The sequence below is a fragment of the Python bivittatus genome, unplaced genomic scaffold (assembly GCF_059951505.1).
Source record: "Python bivittatus isolate LINGU-HERP-01145 unplaced genomic scaffold, Pbiv_v1 ctg000080_np1212, whole genome shotgun sequence".
Classification (NCBI taxonomy): domain Eukaryota; kingdom Metazoa; phylum Chordata; class Lepidosauria; order Squamata; family Pythonidae; genus Python; species Python bivittatus.
The window spans coordinates 35,655,101-35,673,789 of NW_028277035.1; the positions used below are offsets into that span (position 1 = coordinate 35,655,101).

The 18,689-nt window shown below is 39.7% G+C and overlaps 1 protein-coding gene across 3 annotated transcripts in view; it reads right to left on the reverse strand.

Annotated features, from left to right (window-relative positions):
- Positions 1-18,689, reverse strand: part of MGAT4B (alpha-1,3-mannosyl-glycoprotein 4-beta-N-acetylglucosaminyltransferase B) — a 119,382-nt gene that overhangs the window by 30,504 nt on the left and 70,189 nt on the right. For 2 of the 3 annotated variants that reach the window (XR_015794782.1, XM_088133833.1), the window contains exons 2-7: positions 17,838-18,017; positions 15,676-15,816; positions 11,385-11,518; positions 6,612-6,658; positions 2,484-2,597; positions 1,502-1,577 (exon numbers count right to left, since the gene is read on the reverse strand). Coding sequence is in view for 2 of the 3 variants with exons in the window: in XM_088133833.1 (XP_087989959.1) it covers positions 1,502-1,577; positions 2,484-2,597; positions 6,612-6,658; positions 11,385-11,518; positions 15,676-15,816; positions 17,838-18,017 (692 nt within the window). In the remaining variant the exon portion in view is untranslated. The other variant, XM_088133834.1, reaches the window with a different exon arrangement.

Sequence of the window (18,689 nt, forward strand, 5' to 3'; positions counted from 1 at the left end):
GATGAAACTGGAGAGACAAGGAAAGCTTCAGATGTTGCCCAAGAGAGTTGAAATCAAAATGATCAGGCCTATAGTAATATCTGCTAGGAGCAAATGAAAACAAAGGAACTAATAGCACCATTTAAATCACATAACTGATCTGCAAGCTGCAAATGTTCTTGGAACCACAGTGAGGATCCACCATCTCACTGGTCCCCATGCTCTAATTCAGAGGCAGAGGCTAGAGAGTGCTGCTTCCCACTATTAGCAGCAGTATTGATCAGAAGTGCAATCAAGAAGGTAAGTCTTTCCACTCCACAATTAATCTGAGCAGGATTACCTGAAGAGACTTTCATCTCCTCCACAAAAAGACCCCTGTCAAAATCAGTTTCTCGGCTGCTATTAGCAGCAGTGCAAGGAGGAAGAGGAGACTGTCTGTGTCCCTCTACCAATTCTGGCCCTGCTCACCAACAATGGTTCACACAGCTGTTGAAGAGTTCAGAAAGAACTAATCAGGTTGATGCCCCAAAGGGTTGTCCATTAGCATTTTATAGCTTCTTTTTCCCTTTTACACCACAAGATACAGTAGCACTTGTTCCAATGAACAGGGTTTTATCCAAGATTTTGAGCATAGGATACCTGTTGCTTCCAGTTTTTGAATTACATCTCCCACAAACCCTTGCCATTTGTTATGATGTTGGATTGACAGGAATTATTGTTTTAAAAAAATCTGGCGGAAACTAGATTGGCTACCTTGGGTTTGAGGCAAAATACAGGCAGTCCTCAACTTACGACCATTCATTCAGCCACTGTTTGAAGTTACAATGGTGCTAAAAAATGGACTTATGATTGGTCCCCAAAGTTATGGCCATTGCAGCGCCCCTATGGTCATGTGATCAAAATTCTGGCACTTGGCAGCCTGTGCACACTTATGACCGCAGGGGCGCTTCAACTTCCCCACCCGCCTATCTCCCCCCCCGCAACTCTGCCCTTTTGGCCACCCTGCACCCTGCCTTGCAGGGCGGTAAGCAGCCCCAGAACCATGCAGCTCAGGGGCTGCTGCAGTCCCAGAGTTGTGGTGCACCAAGGAGCCCCTGAGTCACAGTGTAGCGAGCAGCCCCAGAGCTGCGCAATGCTGGGGCTGCTTGCTGCCCTGCAAGGCACACTGCAGGGTGTCCAAAAGGGCAGAGATGGGGGGGGGAGACAGGCAGGTGGAGGGAGTTGGAGGCAGTCCCTTACCCTACTGAGGCTTGGGGCTGGGAGGAACCAAGCCCAGAATGGCTTGGATTGGGGTGGGTCCTCAGCTAACAACCAGTGGAATTTGCTTAACGACAGCAACAGAGAGTGCCAGGATTGCCACCACTAAGCGATGATGTCACATGACATCTTGTTTTACGACCACATCATTCAGCACTAGAAATTTCAGTCCCAATTGTGGTCACAGGTTGAGGACTACCTGTATTTCTTACTTGGAAAAACAGATTGAACATGGAACCTATCCTTTGAGCATCATAAAACTTACCTGAACATAATAAATGCCTTTGGACTGGGCATACATCATTAAAAAGCAGTAATCTAAGTTCTGTTTAGTTCTCCACCTACAACAGCACACAAGACAGATCAACGTTACTTTGCTGGGAGGCCAGAAGTATTTTCTGGGTATCAGCTGAATCTGGCAGAAGATTAATCATCTACAAGATTTTAGTCAAATATGAAGAATTCTAGTTTTGTTGGAAACCCACAGTTATAAGATTACTTTGGATTTCAGCTGACATTTATGGTGAAACTACATGTAATATAATTCATACAATTAGCAAATGCATGCTAAGACAAAGAAAGCAATATCTATCTATCTACCTACCTACCTACCTACCCCCCCACCCCCCCCAGGGGCTCTCATTCCAAACTTTGACCACAGTATGGAGAAGAGGGGAGAAGAGACTGGATTTAACTGTGCCCTATTGTCCTTCCAGTGTGAAATGCCCTTCCCCCTAGGACTGCCATTTGCACTGAGAAGATATCCCCATTGCTGCAAATGGGAGTTTTTTCCCCCAGTCAGCTGTGGAGAAGTATAGCATCGACACTGGATTGTGACAGGAGCAAAGAGTTAAATATCTCTGCTGTGTTAAGCTCTATCATCTGCGCCTTCACAGCAACTATAATTTACTTCCAAAAACTGTCATGCAAATCCAGTTGCACTCATAACTTCAGATGCAGTTTGGTCATGTTGTAAGCTCTACTGGAGTTTCAGAAGAAACACAGAAGCAAATAGTCATATACAATTGGAATAATTTATTTGGGCACAAGAGTTTTTTTTTTAAAAAAAGTCGAGGAAACATATACTGTATACTAGCAAGCATTCAATGACTATTTACTACACTACTTCTGAATGCCTTATGCTTTCTTCTAAACAAGTTTAAATACCTATTGCAAAGCCATGTCAGAAAATATAACAAGCCTTACTAGCATAGCACATCCCTTTAAATCAAAGTGTCAGGAATTACCTGACTCTTTCTTTAGGGTCACCAAAAGATTCTCGCAGCCGGGAGAAATCTGGGTAGAAGTGCGGAGAAGGGGAAATAACTTCTAGAAGACCAGAATGTATTTCATTGGGGAATCTGAGAGGGAGGAAGAGGTAAGGAAACAGTTGTCACTTTCTGCAAAAAGAAGAATGCAATTTAACCATTGTGATTAATACTGTAGCCTAAAACCTAAGACATATCACTGGGCCAGGCAACATTAACAACTGTGAACAAAGGCCCTACAGGAGGTGTTCTGCTTTGAAGTCCTATTTTAAGCTGAAAAACAAACAGTGATATTTGTTGACTTTTTAAAAAGCTCTCCCTGCTTGCTTTTCTCAACTGTAGCCTTCCCGATCCATTGACCTTCAGATTTTAGCTGCTGAAATGTATCACACTAGGTAGAAGCTGATGTTAGATTTTTCAGCCACATTCATACTAGTTGCGTTTGAAAGCTTGTTGTTTCTGAAACTGCTCCAGGATTTCAGATTACATACCCAATGCCCTGATCATTGTAAATGGGATTGAAATGTAACAAGTCATAACCTAATAGTTTATTCACTGGGTGAAATCTTTACTGAGTAGAATCTTGGTGCTTTCAGAGCACCAAGGACTCCACAGTTCAACCCTGAGCTACATATATTCTCTTCTATTGGAATCTTTACTGAGTAAACACAAGAAGGAAATACATGATTTATAAGGGAGATCAAATGATTAAAAACAGGGGGAAGAAAGAATAATCATACAAGACTTCCCAAAAGCAACTCTGATAAAGCTCTTATACATGTACACCATGTTATCTTTTTCTTCAGGAATATCCAGTCAAAAGGAATGCTGGCCTTGAGCTTAATCTTACTATGTTTTTCTGTAAGAGCTCAAAAGGATTATCACAGTGTTTTGAGAAGGCATTCATTCCTCCCTTCTCCTCATCTAAATCAGACTGGGGAGCCAGCCTCCTCCAACCTGGTGAACTCCAGCTGTGTTGTACTGCAATTTCCATCTTTCTAAGCATAGCTCACTAGTGGATGATTAAAGTCAAATTCCAAAAACAAGTTCACGGAGACTACGCTAAATATATTGGTGCATTTCCTCTTTATTTTGTCTATATGGCCCCTTTTTTCCCCTCATCTCACAGTGTAACGATTCCCTACTTATTCTATATTGTAGCCTATAGGTAGTCTTTGGCCTTTTCAGACTTGGTATCTACCTGTAAACCCAAGCATGTATTTGAAAAGTTTTATCTTAATATTTTGCCAACATACATAAATATATTGGTGATAGGCAGAAGTAATGTCCCCCTTATAGTAGATTACAATCCAGGAATAGCTTCTAACTCATCAGTTTGAAAACCAATGGTCTAAAACCATAGGTGTTTCCTGCAACTAAAATTATATCAAAATGATGATATGTGCATGGTGACATCATGACACAAATCCCACCCTTTTGCATTTGTGCTCCAACTTGAGTACTATGTCTAAAATGCACATATTAATCTGGGAAGTGAAGAGAGCTGTTGATAACTATACTCATGGATACAGATCTGAACTGGATAGCTTTTGAGTACTTTATAAAAAATCTTTTGGATCCCAAAATATTGAGATACCTCTTTAATTAAAAATCTTACCATACCTCAAGCATTTGGAATCCCTTTGTCATATTGGCTGGAAAAGAAAGTTAATGGAAGGAATATCTCTGAATTTAACAGAGATATGTATAAAACACTTTGCTAAGGATGACTCAAAGAAAGAACATCTCATGCCTGTCTTATGGAGGATACCTTGCTTTTAAAAATCTGTGGCCTTAGTATGCTTTATACTTTACACAACTGCTGCTCTTTAAGTTTCCTTAAATGTGTAGAGTTCCAAGGATATCAAATATGAAAATTTATTAGAGAACATCATGTTTCAATAAAGATGGCAGGGAAAATCAAATATATCAATAATGTACAACTGTCCTTTTTCAGCTATTATATCAATTTAGAGTTATCTATATTTAAATTTGCCAAAAGTAATCTAGATGAATTATCCTTCTATTAATAAATTGTTTCTGTTTTGGATTACTAAACACACAAGTCCAACTCTTATGAAAATTATTCTTGATGTATTCTGTGTTATCTGTGGCTGCAAAATTTCATTAAATCAATAAAAAATACTATGGTACTTCTGCCATGAAAGGACATCCTTATAAAAATATTTAATGTGCTTCTAAGAAATAGAAGATTCAATGCAGTGATATGTCTTCAAAGAGGCTTTGATTTTAAAACACATTCAAAGAATTTGAAGTTTTTCCTTTCACAGCAGAATTATACCACTATATTATTTTTTTTAACCAAGATTCAGTTAAGGAATGGTTAAAGGCCCATTAAGAAGAAACCCTGGTTCACATAAATGCCTTCATAGAGTTACATCAATATAATAATAAACCCTTGACTCCCAAGGGGTCTGTGACTTTTTTAATGTCTTAAATATCTCTTTTGACAATGTTTGCTCAAATGGTTAGAAGACAACAGAAATGGATACTATTGCTGAGAAACAAAGAAGAGGCTGTCTACATTCAGCCTAATTAAAAAGTACAACCCGCCCATTTCCTGCTGATATTCTTGTGCTCCTTTAAATTAATTTTCTTCCTGCAATATTTGAACTGTGACTTCTTATTGCTAATATTGTTCTCTTGCTACACAGCAATTGCTTTTTCCTCTCTATGTCATCTAAAACTGAAGACTTGTGTTTCTCCTTCCAGTACACTTCTGCCTATTAAATTTAAAGAAGATAAAGCAAGCAATTTTACTGGGAGGGGAAAAAACAAATTGGTAAGTTAATCAAAGGAAAACTTTGAGGCACCTGACCTCAGCAGGTAGTCACACCAACCCAACATTGTTTGGATTTGAAAGCTAAGCAGTTTTGATTCTGGTTAATAATGAACAGGAGGCTACCAGGAATAACATGGTTATAAAGTAGACTAGGATCATGCAAAGCATAACAGGGCAATAGAAAACTACTGTACTGTTGCCAAGTAAACTGCATACTGTATATGAAGTTATCAGGAGTCAAGTGACTCAAGGTCATCTTTACTTTTAACCAGAAGAACTTGAGAGACAGCCACTTTCTTAGATCATCACATCCATCAGTGTCTACTGCATATCAATCCCATATATTCTTGGTAATACTGTGCCAAGAAGCAGAAGGATACAGAGAGAACTGTCAGGCACCACACAGCAAAACACAAACAGTGGGCTCTTCTGTACTGAAACCACAGAACTCCCACTTCAGTTATTACATCTCTCACCATCTGTACAATGCAGAGCTTTAGCTAGGTCATCTCAACTCTCTCCATTACCCTCCTTAAGTTCTGATCTTAGCTACTGCTATTAATAGGCAACTTGCAGAATGGAGGAGTGGTAATGAAGTCAGGGACTCTTCTGTTACCATTATCTTCTAATCTCTCTGTCCTCTGGAGTCTGCAGCTACTAATTCCTGCCCATCATCTTTTACAACTCTGCTAATAATTAAAAATAATCCACCAGTGTCTCCTACCCAAATAATTTTTAAAAGCCCAGGTGAGATGAAGAAACTTTGACACTGGAAAAAAAATACTCCAAGACAGAAATTAACTGTTAAATCAACTTGGAACTCAGGAGAAACCAGAGATGCAGGTCTGACAAGAGCATGGGAGAGGGAATATGATCTAATGGAGGAAATGGCATCAGAGAAGAGATATTGATGTCAACCAGAATGGAAGCGAACCCTAAAGAAAATTAGTATTCAGTCCGAGGTCAGGACTGCTGACTGCCATCTCCCTTTCATGCCAGGATGCAAATAATAAGCATAGTTTGCCTCAGGCTCATATAAATCTAAGTTTAAGCCTATAAGCAGCATAAAAACAAGTCTTACTGTTCTTAATAATATTTCCTGACAGAAAGAAGTAGGGCAGTGGGGGAAAGATAACTGGGTTGTTCCACGGCTGGTGAAAACTAGCAACTGGTTTTAACAGAGCAGGAAAAAATCATGCAACTGAGTCCAAGTTACTAAAATAGACTGATAACACAACTTACAATATAGAAACATTTTCTATCAAACAAAAAAAATTCCTACAATGAAATTTCAGAATACTTACAAGCTTTTGATATTTTCTGCCACTCCTGTGGCGTATTGTGGATCTGTCTGTAAAAAAGTGTCAATAACAAAAGGCAATAAGCACACACAGGTTAAGAAGTCACTGATATATTGATATTGTGTCTAAAATAATCAGCTCTGCTATGCCAAAATCACTGCTTTTTAACATTTCTTTGGAAGTGCTGCTTTATATATTCCATTTTAAAACCAGTTAAAGGAAAAATGAAAATGTTTGCTAGGCTACTATGCAGAGTCCTGTAGTCAAATATAACATATCACCAGTTGTAGTAATTAACAAAGGCATTAAACAACAATATACAGATATGTCATCTTTAAGAAATTTCAACCTGAATTAATATGGAAGGCAACTGTCCCAATCTATATTCCAGACAAATTGGACTACAAGCCCTATCATTCCCAGCAAGCTGAGCACTATATTCCAACACAGATGGATACTACCAGTTTGAGGAAAGCTGATGCAAAGTACTTCCTCATTACAACACCAATTCATACTGCATTTTCAGAGCATATAGTAAGCAACAGATTATGAAATCTTGGTGCTGGTTATGACCTATAAAGCCCTCCATGGCATGATGATGCTTATGTGCATCAAGTCACTGTTGACTCTTAGTGACCATATAGATATTCTTCATGATGATCTATCCCTAACCTGGTCCTTCAGCTCTTTCAACATGCACTCATCACTACCGTAACTGAGTCCATCCACCTTGCTGCTGGTTGTCTTCTTCCCTTTCCTTCCACCTTTCCCAGCATTAGAGCCATCTCCAAAGAGCTAGGTCTTCACGTAATGTGTCGGAAGTAGGATAATTTGAACCTGCTCATTTGTACCTCAAGTGAGAACTCTGGGTTGATTTGTTTAATAATCCATTTGTTTGTTTTCTTGGCTGTCCACAGTATTCTCAAGAGTCTTCTCCAACACCAAAGTTCAAAAGCATCAATACTCTTTCTACCTTGGTTTTCCAAAGCCCAACTTTCACTTCCATAGTGTGTCACAGGGAATACTACGGCTTGCATGATTTCATCTTTGTAGGTATAGACAGACACATCACAGCATTTGAATATCTTTTCTGAGGCCTTTATGACTGCTCTACCAAGTGCTAGTCTGTGGCATATTTCTTGCCTGCTTGTTCCTTTACTGTTGATGGTTGATCCTAAAAGGATCACTTCCACCAGTTTGATATCTTCATTGTCAATTCTAACCCACATGGCATAAGGTCTGGTTATCTGAGGGACTGCCTATCTCCCGTGGTGTCTGCCCAGCTGGTGCAAACCAACAGGGTTGGTGTGCTCTGGGTCCCCTTGATCAAAGAGTGTCATCTTTTGGGACCTCTCTGTTGCAGCACCTGTCCCCTTGAATGAGATTCCCCCTCTGGTTCCCATCCTGATGGCATTCCAGAAAGTCCTAAAGCCCTGACTGTTCTCTCAGCCTTGGGTTAGGGTGGCTGGGGCCCTTGTTGGGTTGGTTTGGTGTGTGGGTGTTCTTAGCCAGACTCACCATCAGTTTTTGTTCTTTATTTCTTTTATTACTTATTTTCTTTAAAATTTTATTATATTGTATTTTCTATTTTGTTTGGTTTTATTGTTTACCATCCAGGGTCAGTTTGGAGTTGGGTCGTGCCTAAATTGAATAATTTTTAAAAAAAATTAAATAATTGAAGGATTTCCATAACTTCCTTAATTTTCTTACATTCTGTGAGTCTTTCAAATAAAAAAGCATGAGCAACAGTGCAACAAGGCCTAAACTGGAACCCCTTCGTGGCAAAGTTCCTTGTAGACAGAGAGGCAGGAGCTGATTTGTAAGTAACAGCAAACAAGCACAGGACTCCAGAAATATAGAAAAACTGCTGCAGCTTATTCTTCCCAGGCCCTTAAGCATTTAGGGCCTGGAGTTCAAAACAAACACAGTCTCTTTGGCATGCCAGCAGTCCAATCCAAGAACTCAAAAGTAAATTCTCAAAATAAAATATCAAACCAAGGGAGAAAAATGGGACAGGCAGCAGCAGTTTGAGGCTTGTTATCCTCCTTTGCACCAGCAGATTCAATGTTTCATAATATCATTGAGTTAATATTTTTCCAAAAGCCATGTAGGCTTGATGATGTTAACGCAGGCGCCCACTTACAGCCGAAGCGTTTCTAATGTGATTCAGTATTATACACCAAGGCAGTACTGAAGCTGCCAGAGAAGCAGACACAGTCAGAAAGGTCATGTGCAGGCTATTATTTGTGTCTTTAAAATACAAACACAAATCACAAGCCATCACATCATATAACACTGCAATTCAGGTGACTTTTATTATTTTTAGAACTATGTAACTAATATACCCTCTGCTGGAATGTTGGTGGTTTGGTAGAGCAGTACAGTTGTAATGTAACAATTAGTTTAAAATATATATATGCCAGATTTGGCAAAGGAATCTCATCAGCCAGTATTGTTCCTCTAAAAAAGAAATACTACAAGTCCTCCTTACATGTGGTTCCATTATGTGTGGCATGGCACATTCACAGTTGCTCAGAGGTCAGAACTTGGTTTCTGTGGTAAAGGTTTTTACATATTGATGGTTGTTTTTTGATACCTTATGCAGGTGCAAAAATGGCAATCGACTTCTACTTGTACATAAAATACGACTTTTTAAGATTTTAGGACTGAGATTCAGAGTGCTAGACTGAAATGAATATGGAAGACCATGTGCATTTTTTTCTATTGCATCAGCATAGCTATTACTCTTTTAAATGTGCATTCAGCCACCCAGGACAGAGTCTTATTATGGAGAAAGAGAACTTCCCATAACCTGAACAGATGGTTAGAACACAACCTGCATACTCCACTCCCAGAATTCCTCAGCTGTTACTGATAATTATGGGACTTGAGCCAAACATCTGGAAGTGGCCGAGATCGGGGAAGTCTATCTTACAGGGTCCAATGCCCTCCACCCGCTAAGTAATATTATGCAATTTAGCCTAACTGACTTTTTACCTAGTGCAATGCCCAACAATCTTCTCTGGCTTTACTAATAAAAAGCTTTATATTTCTTTTTGTTTTTCTATTATCTTCTACACCAGGACCCTATGCACTATTAGACTGAGAGCAAACGGCTTTTGGTTTTTCAAAGCTGGTAAAGTCCATTTCCTTCATTTCTGAACAAAGTGTTCATTCTAAAAACACCATTTTAAGACTAAGTCTGAGTAGCAGACCTCGTGGCTGGAGGACCGGGAGCATAATTTCTGGGCTTTCTCATTCTCTGTTTTTTGCAATTTACTGCTTGATGAAGAACTTAAAAGTTCGGGCATTGTTTTGTATTATTTTAGTTGTTTTGGTAAAGTATAGTGAAAAGGAAAGAAAAAGAGAAAACTTGCAAAATCATAAAATGCCAGGTGGCTGGAGGAACTAGATCAGCCCTAAATCTTCCTCTGTTCTCTTGGTTGATAATAACAGCAATAAAGTATCAGCAGCAGCTTGAGTTAGAAGTGACTATTCAAGCATTTTTAAAGTGCATTTTTTCCCTCTATCGGTTGTATAAATACCCTTAGTGGAGGCTAAGCATTACTAAGCTGCTACATGTTTACTGGCAAAACAGATATCAGCCTTGCAAGGTAGACTAGACAGGAAGCACAACCAGATGAGCTAATTCTACTTTATTGTATGGTTACATCAACAGAATCCTGCAAGTCTGAAAGTACATTTCTCCCCCCATCCCCTTTACAGTCCAAGAAACTAGGGAAGGTCCCTTCTGAGCCATTTGCCCTGTCCACATTCCTGCTACGGGCTATGCTGCCTTTTATCTGACCGTTCCCTTGACTGCATCTCTTCTCCCTGTCTCCCAAGGTCATTCCTGCATACCGTTACAGTACATTGTTTTGCTAATGGTAAAGTTTACATTGTTATTTGTATAGTCTAACATATCAATGAACTACAAATATAGCTACTTCTTGTCTAAATTCCCTTTCCCTTCTCCTATGGGAAAATATGACCCAAAGTTATGAGAAACTACTATATCTCCTATGCTGAAATTCTGCTTACCAGCTAACAAGAGAAAGGTATGTACTTAAGGTTTGGGTGTTTTTGTGACAGACCTGTGGAGAGGCACTGACTCCTGCAAATTATTGCAATTGCTCAGTGATTACCACAGTCCAGTAGTAGCATATAAATCCTAAGATAAACTGCAGCCATAGTTTATTAATGTGTTATGGTCATGCTAATTTCAGAGTTCAAAACCTGTTTTGATTAAAGACATTCATTTGGAAAAAGCACATGCCTCAGTTTCAGCTCAGTCTTACTATTTCTGCCATGAATCCTGAGAGAATATCACCAAGGCAATTGTCTACTGTCTCTTTTAGAGACAGCATTTCAGCAAACAACTCCCTCTAAACTCTGTAAGATCAAACATCAACCAACCCAGTACAACTGAAATTAAAACGACGGTGAGGTATACAAATGTTGGTAGGGCAGTAAGCAGCCTTCTGCTAATATATTAACCCTCCACAGCTGAATGCGCCCAAGCATTGTTTCACATTTGAAACAGCCCACCAGGCCCCATTGGCAGGATATGGCCGATGATCCTTGTCGGACAGCAGCCTGAAGTTAGACTCCTCTCTCTGTGCCAAAGGAGAAGTTGGCTCATAGCCATGTGAAAATCATCCTGCTATTTTATGACTAACGGTGGCTTCCCAGTTCAGCACCAAATTCCTGTCAGGTAGACAATAAAGGGATACAGAGCTATCAAAGCAGGATTCAGAAGTGAAAGGATCATGTTACCTCAGCAATCAGGACAACAATGACAGAATCTTCCTTCTCCTGCTGGTTGAGCTCGGAGATCAAGGAGTTCAGGGTATCTGTCAGATATGAATGCACCTCCCTTTTGACACTGGGGATCCCCATGACTACTGATACTGTAAAGGAGCAAAACAAAGCAGACTTGAAATGACCTTGCTAACAACCAAGCATTTTCTCACTATCTCACACCTCTTTCAAAAGGAGTTCAATTCCCAATTCTGTCAGTTCTCCTATATTCTTGGGTATGAACTAATACATAAGCACCATTAAAGGGCATACTATGCAGATCACCGCAGCAGTTGTACAGAAAGTTTTTTTTAAAAAAAGACAACAGTGTTTAAAAAAAAACAAACCAAAAAAACTGAAGAGGGAATCAAGAAGAAAATCTTACATTTTACATTTCAAAGTGATTAAGTTCTGCAGTAGCAAACTTGTTGAACTTTGAGAATACTCTATTTCAAGTCTCCATGGAGCTCTCTGAATGACTGAGTCAATAACTCTCCCTCAATCCAACCCAATTTATGGGGTAAAATTTTGGGAGATTCCCATGTAAGCTGCCTTAGCTTCCAGGGAAAAGATTCAATATAGTTGCAATGAACTAGCTAATACATAAAAACATTTACTTTATGTAGCAAAAAACTGTATGTTTTTGTATCTAATGATCATATTGGCTGAATTCACACATTTACTAAGGCACGTTGACAGTGGTTGGTTTCATAAATAATGCTAAGCTAGGAGTTCTCAATACTTTGAGGTTGATGGGCACATTTCAGATTTTGAGAGCACAATATAGGCATTCTGACCCAATGAATGCGAGTCATAAAACATCTACTTACCAGAAGGGAAACTGATTCGGTTGTTTCTCCCTATCCCCTCTAGCCTTCCAGGATGATCTCTACAATCTCAGCTTACCCCTTTATCTTCAAAGTACCATACAAATATCACAGCTGGTCTTTGAAGATTCCAATATTGGATTTCCTTGATGCCCTTAAAAAGTTCTGATGGATGGCTCTTGAGGGTGCAATGTAGGCTACAAAGAAAGCTTTCTTTGTGCATGATAGGCACATCTATGCACTAACATGTGTCTAGTCTGCTTCACTGTAAGCCCTGCACCACTTTTACTCTAACTTTTGCCTACTCTTTTTCACTGCTTGAAGCTCTCAGAAAACCAGGGAAAGACCAGGACCTCAGTCTCCAGCATACCTCCAGTTTGTGGAGTCCTTGGTGCTCTCTGAGCTTGGTTGTTTGCTTGCAGATGTTTCATTACCCAACTAAGTAATGATGTTACCACTGTTATTGCACTGGTGATATTACCTAGTTGGGTAATGAAACGTCTGCAAGCAAACAGCCAAGCTCAGAGAGCACCAAGGACTCCACAGTTCAACCCTGAGCTACAGATATTCTCTTCTACTGATACCTCCAGTTTGCTAAAGAGGCTATTTGGCAGCAGTAGGGGCAGGACATCACACTAACAGTATTATTGGTGAATTGGGATGCCTGCCCCAATTCAGAAAGATTCTCAGGTAGGCAAGGTGGTATTTCTATGGACCATAGTAACTTTGTCCAAACCCACAGCCTAAGAAGCCAGAACAAAGGTGGGGCAAATCTATACCACTCATCTCCTTCTGGAGTCACTGTGTCTTTGTCAGCCTGCCTTAAATGTTCTGCCAGTGGTTGAGTGGCAAAGGAAGTCCATGGCAGAGTCTCCAGCTGCTTCAGGGAGTTTTCCACTGCTTTCTTCTCTCTTCAAGGCCAGCTTAGCTGACATCAAAATGATGTGTGAAAAGGACACAGAGAAAATAACTGATAAGTTCCCAGTAAGATAAATATCTCTCAGCTATCTTGTCACTCTGTTGTGGTGCACTTTTCATTTCTGCTCTGTTAGACTGGCTGATAATGCAATAACAAAGCCATTATGAGTTACTTAACAATGCACTGTCTTAAAAAAATCCTGACTTAGCATTGGGTGTGAATTCAGCAGCTGTACTGGGAAGGGGAGAAAAAGATGAGAACAAGATTGGATGGAGATGAAACAAGGTGCAGAAGTAACTAGAGAGGGAAAGAGAAAAGGCAAGTGCCATTTAGGCATTACAGAAAGGGTTAAATTCACCAGACAAGCAGTCCTTCTCAAGCAACAGCTAATCGTCATCTTTTTGGATCTCTGCACCTACCTGCACTTCCATTCACAACTATTAATCTATAAAACCTTCAATTAATAGGTAATTAGTTAAGGAAAATTTTATTTTCCTGTCACATAAATATGGTACATATAGGAGATTTGAGGCCAAGCTAAAAGCTCCTACCCAAATACATCTTCCCAGAGAAAATAAAGAACTGGCTCAGTAGATGGTGTCAAACTGGGCCAAATTAGGAAACTAAATTTGTCAGCTTAGCTGTAAAACATTTAGAAGGCCAAGGAATGCTGATAAATTGGGGAAATATATTGGGAGGTGAGCAGGAAGAAAATAACTCCCTGGGAAAATAACTTTCTGGGAAAGCAGAAGAAAATAACTCCCTAGAAAGAAACTATATTTAGAAATACTGCTTCGTTCTTTCAAAGCCTCATTGTCTTTGTAGTTCTGACCCATAGTGATAATTTAATCCAGTGTTTCTCAACCTTGGCAACTTTAAGATGTGTGGACTTCAACTCCCAGAATTCCCCAGTCAGCAAAGAATTTTGGCAAAGCTGGCTGGGGAATTCTGGGAGTTGGAAGTCCACACATCTTAAAGTTGCCAGGGTTGAGAAACACTGGCCTAATTGTTTCACTGATCTCCCTAAGCACATGATATGATATATTCAGTGAAATGCCTTGCTGCTATATCCAATCACATGTATAAAGAGGGACTGTAATGTCATTCCTATGGAGTCCTTGGGGTTCTCTGAGCTTGGTTGTTTTCTTGCAAACGTTTCATTACCCAGCTAGGTAACATCTTCAGTGCTAGAAGCCCTGTCTTTGCCTCCAGCCTGTCAATAAACTTATCTGTGCTTCAGTGTAATGTACCCTGGTCTCCAGTTCCAATGTAGCCCCACCCAAATTCTACTACATACGTAGGTAGGTAAATATTCTATATATAACTGATTCTACAATGCTAAAGCAATACACATCTTGAATGATACTGTTTGGGTTCACACACATGCTAAATCATAGTTTTTTTCAACATGCCCTATGGAATAAAGTATAATTGGCTGGGATTACATATACACTATGCCTTAAGTTACAAGCTGCATACCACAATATTTATTTGAATTTATTAGCTGCCCCACTCCAAAGGACTCTGAGTTCATACCAAATCTTAAACCAGGGATTTTAAAACCTTGCAATACCAAACCCCCAGAATGATAAATGGATTTATGTAACTCCCTTGCTATAAATAAAATTAATAGTTTTATTGAGATTGGCAAGTTATCAATATACTGCTTATTTTTAATAATTAAAATGTAAACTATGTATCAAATAAAACAATGATAGATCTTTTCAATTTAAAAAAAACCAAACCATTCCATTGGAAATTTTTAAAAAGTCTACTTTAAAAATATTTTTCAATGGGAAGGATTATTTTTGCATGATTCCTGAAATCTGAGTTGTATTTTCAAGACAGCAATACTCATTTCCTATTCCACATTTGTTTTCTATTAATAATTTTCCTTTGTAGTGCCAATTATAGAAAACCCTTACTTGCTTATTTAGGATTGTTATGCAAAATGTTCTTTAAGTGCTACCAGTACACTGGTCATTTTTAGCTTTCTTCTTACCACCCAAGAAAACCTTTTCCATTTCAAAAGCCCAGACATTTAAAACAGCAGATGAAAATGCCAGAGTTTATGAATGCATATGCTTCTACTGACAATCCGAAGTCTGTGGATGTACTAGCACAAGCAATGCCGGTGGAGATGCTACAGATGCATGAATATTTCTAAGAGAAGCTGAACAAAATGACATTCTGTAACTTAAATAACCATTTAAAGGTTATAATATTATTGTAGCTTTACAGAACATTTTGCCTATGCTAAGAAAAGGGGGTAGATAGAAAAATGTGGTAATATTCAAAAGTGCAAGCTGAACTATCATCTTTGAGGCAAAACTCTTTGAATGTTGTGACTAAGCTGCTCACGATCCCCGTGGGGGCCTGACCCAGTTTGAGAACTCCTGTCTTAAGCCACAAACAAGCCAGCCATACTTGGGCTTAGCATGCTGTGGGACTCCAATCACTGCACGTCTGAACCAGTTACGATTAGGAAACAGCCACTGGATGAACAGCTGGCTCCACTTACCTCCAGTGCGCCCTTGTCCCACGTGTATCGCTGGCTGCAGACTGTTCTCCTTCGATAACAAATGTGGCAAATGATGGAAGATGGTTGGAAGATGCAGCACATTCTTGTTAGTGATATTCCAGAGTTTCAATTTTGTTTCATCTAGGGAAGACAGGCGAACCCATGGATATGTTCAACCCATCTGGCCGGACATAACCTTTTCATACACCATCTAGCCAGCTAAGGCGACCGCTTGGTGAAATAGTACAATCTTTTTCACTGGTATCCTCTAATCCTATTAAGTTTAGCATGAAATACCTAAGGCTCCAAGCATCCATGCTTCACTTTTCCTCAGGCTTTTCGAGAGAAGAGGAACAGAAATTTATGGCCAGGACTTCTGTATTTATATCAAATCCCAGAACCCTAATTTTCTCTAATATTTATTAGGGCTATGCAGCTCTTTAGATTGGTTCACCCAAAAGTACTCCAGGCATCACTGAGAGCACCTTTTGGACACTGAATCTAAACACTGCACATCCCCAATAGTTATGTCCTAAATTTGTGCCACTTGGGAAGACCAAATGCATCCATGAAAAGAAGCCAGTATGCATATGGATGTAAAATCCAATTGTAAGCGACGCCACTATTTTATTTCTTAGAAACATATACCTTAAATTTCAATTCAAGTGAGGAACATTCTCTATTATACTCCTTTTGAGTGCAGTTATACACCTTTATAAATTAGCCAACTTAAATATTTTGACGCAGCCTATTCAAGGTGCTTACATAATCACCACCAGGTGGCACCAAAGCAGCAGCAGCAGCAGCAGCAGCATTCTTCATGTAGCCTCTCTTCTATGGCCATGTAACACCTCTGCTTTGTGAGCTGCACTGGTGGCCAATTTGCTTCTGGGTGTGATTCATGGAGCTGCTTGCTACCTATAAAGCCCCACATGGCATAGGGCCTGGTTACCTGAGGACTGCCTGTCTCCCATAGTATCTGCCTGGCTGATTCAATCTGGCAGGGTTGGCACAATCCAGGTTCCATCGATTAAACAGTGCCATCTGTCTGGACCATGGACGCATGCCTTCTCTGCAGCAGCGCCTGCCCTCTGGAACGAGGTTCCTCCCAAGATACGAATTGCCCCCGCCCTACTGGTATTTCGAAGGGCTTCTCCCAGGCCTTTGGCAAGGATGACCGATGACCCTGTTCTTTCTTTTCCTTGTTCTCATCCAGGTTTGTTTTCTCTGCCATCCTTGTTCTTTTGTGTTGTTTTTGTACTGTTCCTTGCTTTTAAATGATTTTAATTTTTTTAACAATTTGTAATCTGCCCAGAGTTGCTGGGAGTCAGACGGCATATAAATTTAATAAATTATTGTTGGTCCCACAGTCAGCCAGTTGTTTAGACTGGATGTGGCATTTTTATCCACCTATCGAGTCCTTCCCAAGGACCTGGGATAGGCAGATGTTGTTGCTTGATGGTGTTAAAGGTGGTTCATCATCATCATCATCATCATCATCATCATCATCATCATAATTTTAAAAAGCACATAAGGGTAGGAAGACTTTTCTGTGCAAAAGGGGACTATTTACAGGTTGCCTACAGAGATCAGCTGGTTAAGGCTATGGAGAAAAAGGATCTAGAGAAACCAGGAAAGCATCAGAGGAAATTAGAAATCAAACAGCAGTGTTGAGTTCACACAAAACTAAAGCTACGACAGCACGGGTATGAATAATGTGGTTGCAAAGGATTAAGGACACAAAGATGCGATCTTAAATGGGATAACTTCCATCTACAACATGAGTTTGCATGTTCAAGATAACTAGATATGTTTTCAGTGGACTAAGAACATTTTAAATAATTTTCACATCATTTCATGCATGGTGAGTTTAATGATATATTACTTCTCTACAAATAACAGATGTTAGACTAGATGTCCTCTAAGGTCCCTTCCAAGGTATCATGATTCAATGATAACATTTCCATAAATTTTAAGCACCCTTTATTACATTCAGTGACCTACAAAATATCTGCATAGCAGATGCTCTTTGTCGGCCTTCCACAACTGGTGCTTCCAGACCTGATGGACTCCAATTCCCAGACCTTCCAGCCAGCACTGCCTTTGGCATCAGGTTGAGGCAGACCTCGCTACAGCTCATCTTTTTTTAAAGCCGGATTTACCAGATAAACTGCTCCACGTCCGATTTATATCCCGTAGGGCTTGCTTTTCAGAGATGGCTCTCTTTATTTCATCTAGGACTACATTCAGCTCCTTTGACCGCTTGAGGCTTTCCTGTTCTGCAGCATGTAAACGGTCTCTCAGTGCTAGGAACTCTCGCTGATAGATATCCACAACGTCACCTGAAACGAGATGAGAAAATGGTAGTATTGTTGCAAAAGGAAGGTTTTGGGGGAATAATGTTAACCAATGTATTGCTAGTTTCCCGTATTCTTTCAAAGGGGGGAGGATGGAGCAGGTAGGAGCAAAACATCTTTTTTCTTCTGCTAATTTTGAAGGAATAAATATCCTTTTGACCTAGGCAGAGACATACTAGTCAGAGCAACATGTTCCCAAATCAAGTAAATTCTAAAAATCTAATATACAGTATGTTCTTACATGGTTTATGCTTCTGGGCAGGAGTTCAAATACCGTGGACCACTTTAGAAATAGCCCACAGCAAAGTTGTAGTTAAATGGTTATATATAAACCAGATTCCTGTGAAAGTCACCTTGACCAGAAGCTTGCCACACAATACATATAATTCTCTGTCAGGATACTTATGAAAAAAAAAAAAAAGAGGCACCAATTAGATATTGCACTCACTTTATTCATTTGTTTAGGGAGTAGCAGTGGGCAGGGCCAGATATTGGTTCATACACACCTCTAACAGGCTGAGCGTAAGGAGGAAGATAATAACATGCACAACTGAGCAAAAGAATGCGATCAGAACTGATTTTGGATTATCTCTGAGCACCCCACATAAGCAGATATATACCATCACATAAATACAGCAGTATCTAAGCATAAATTGC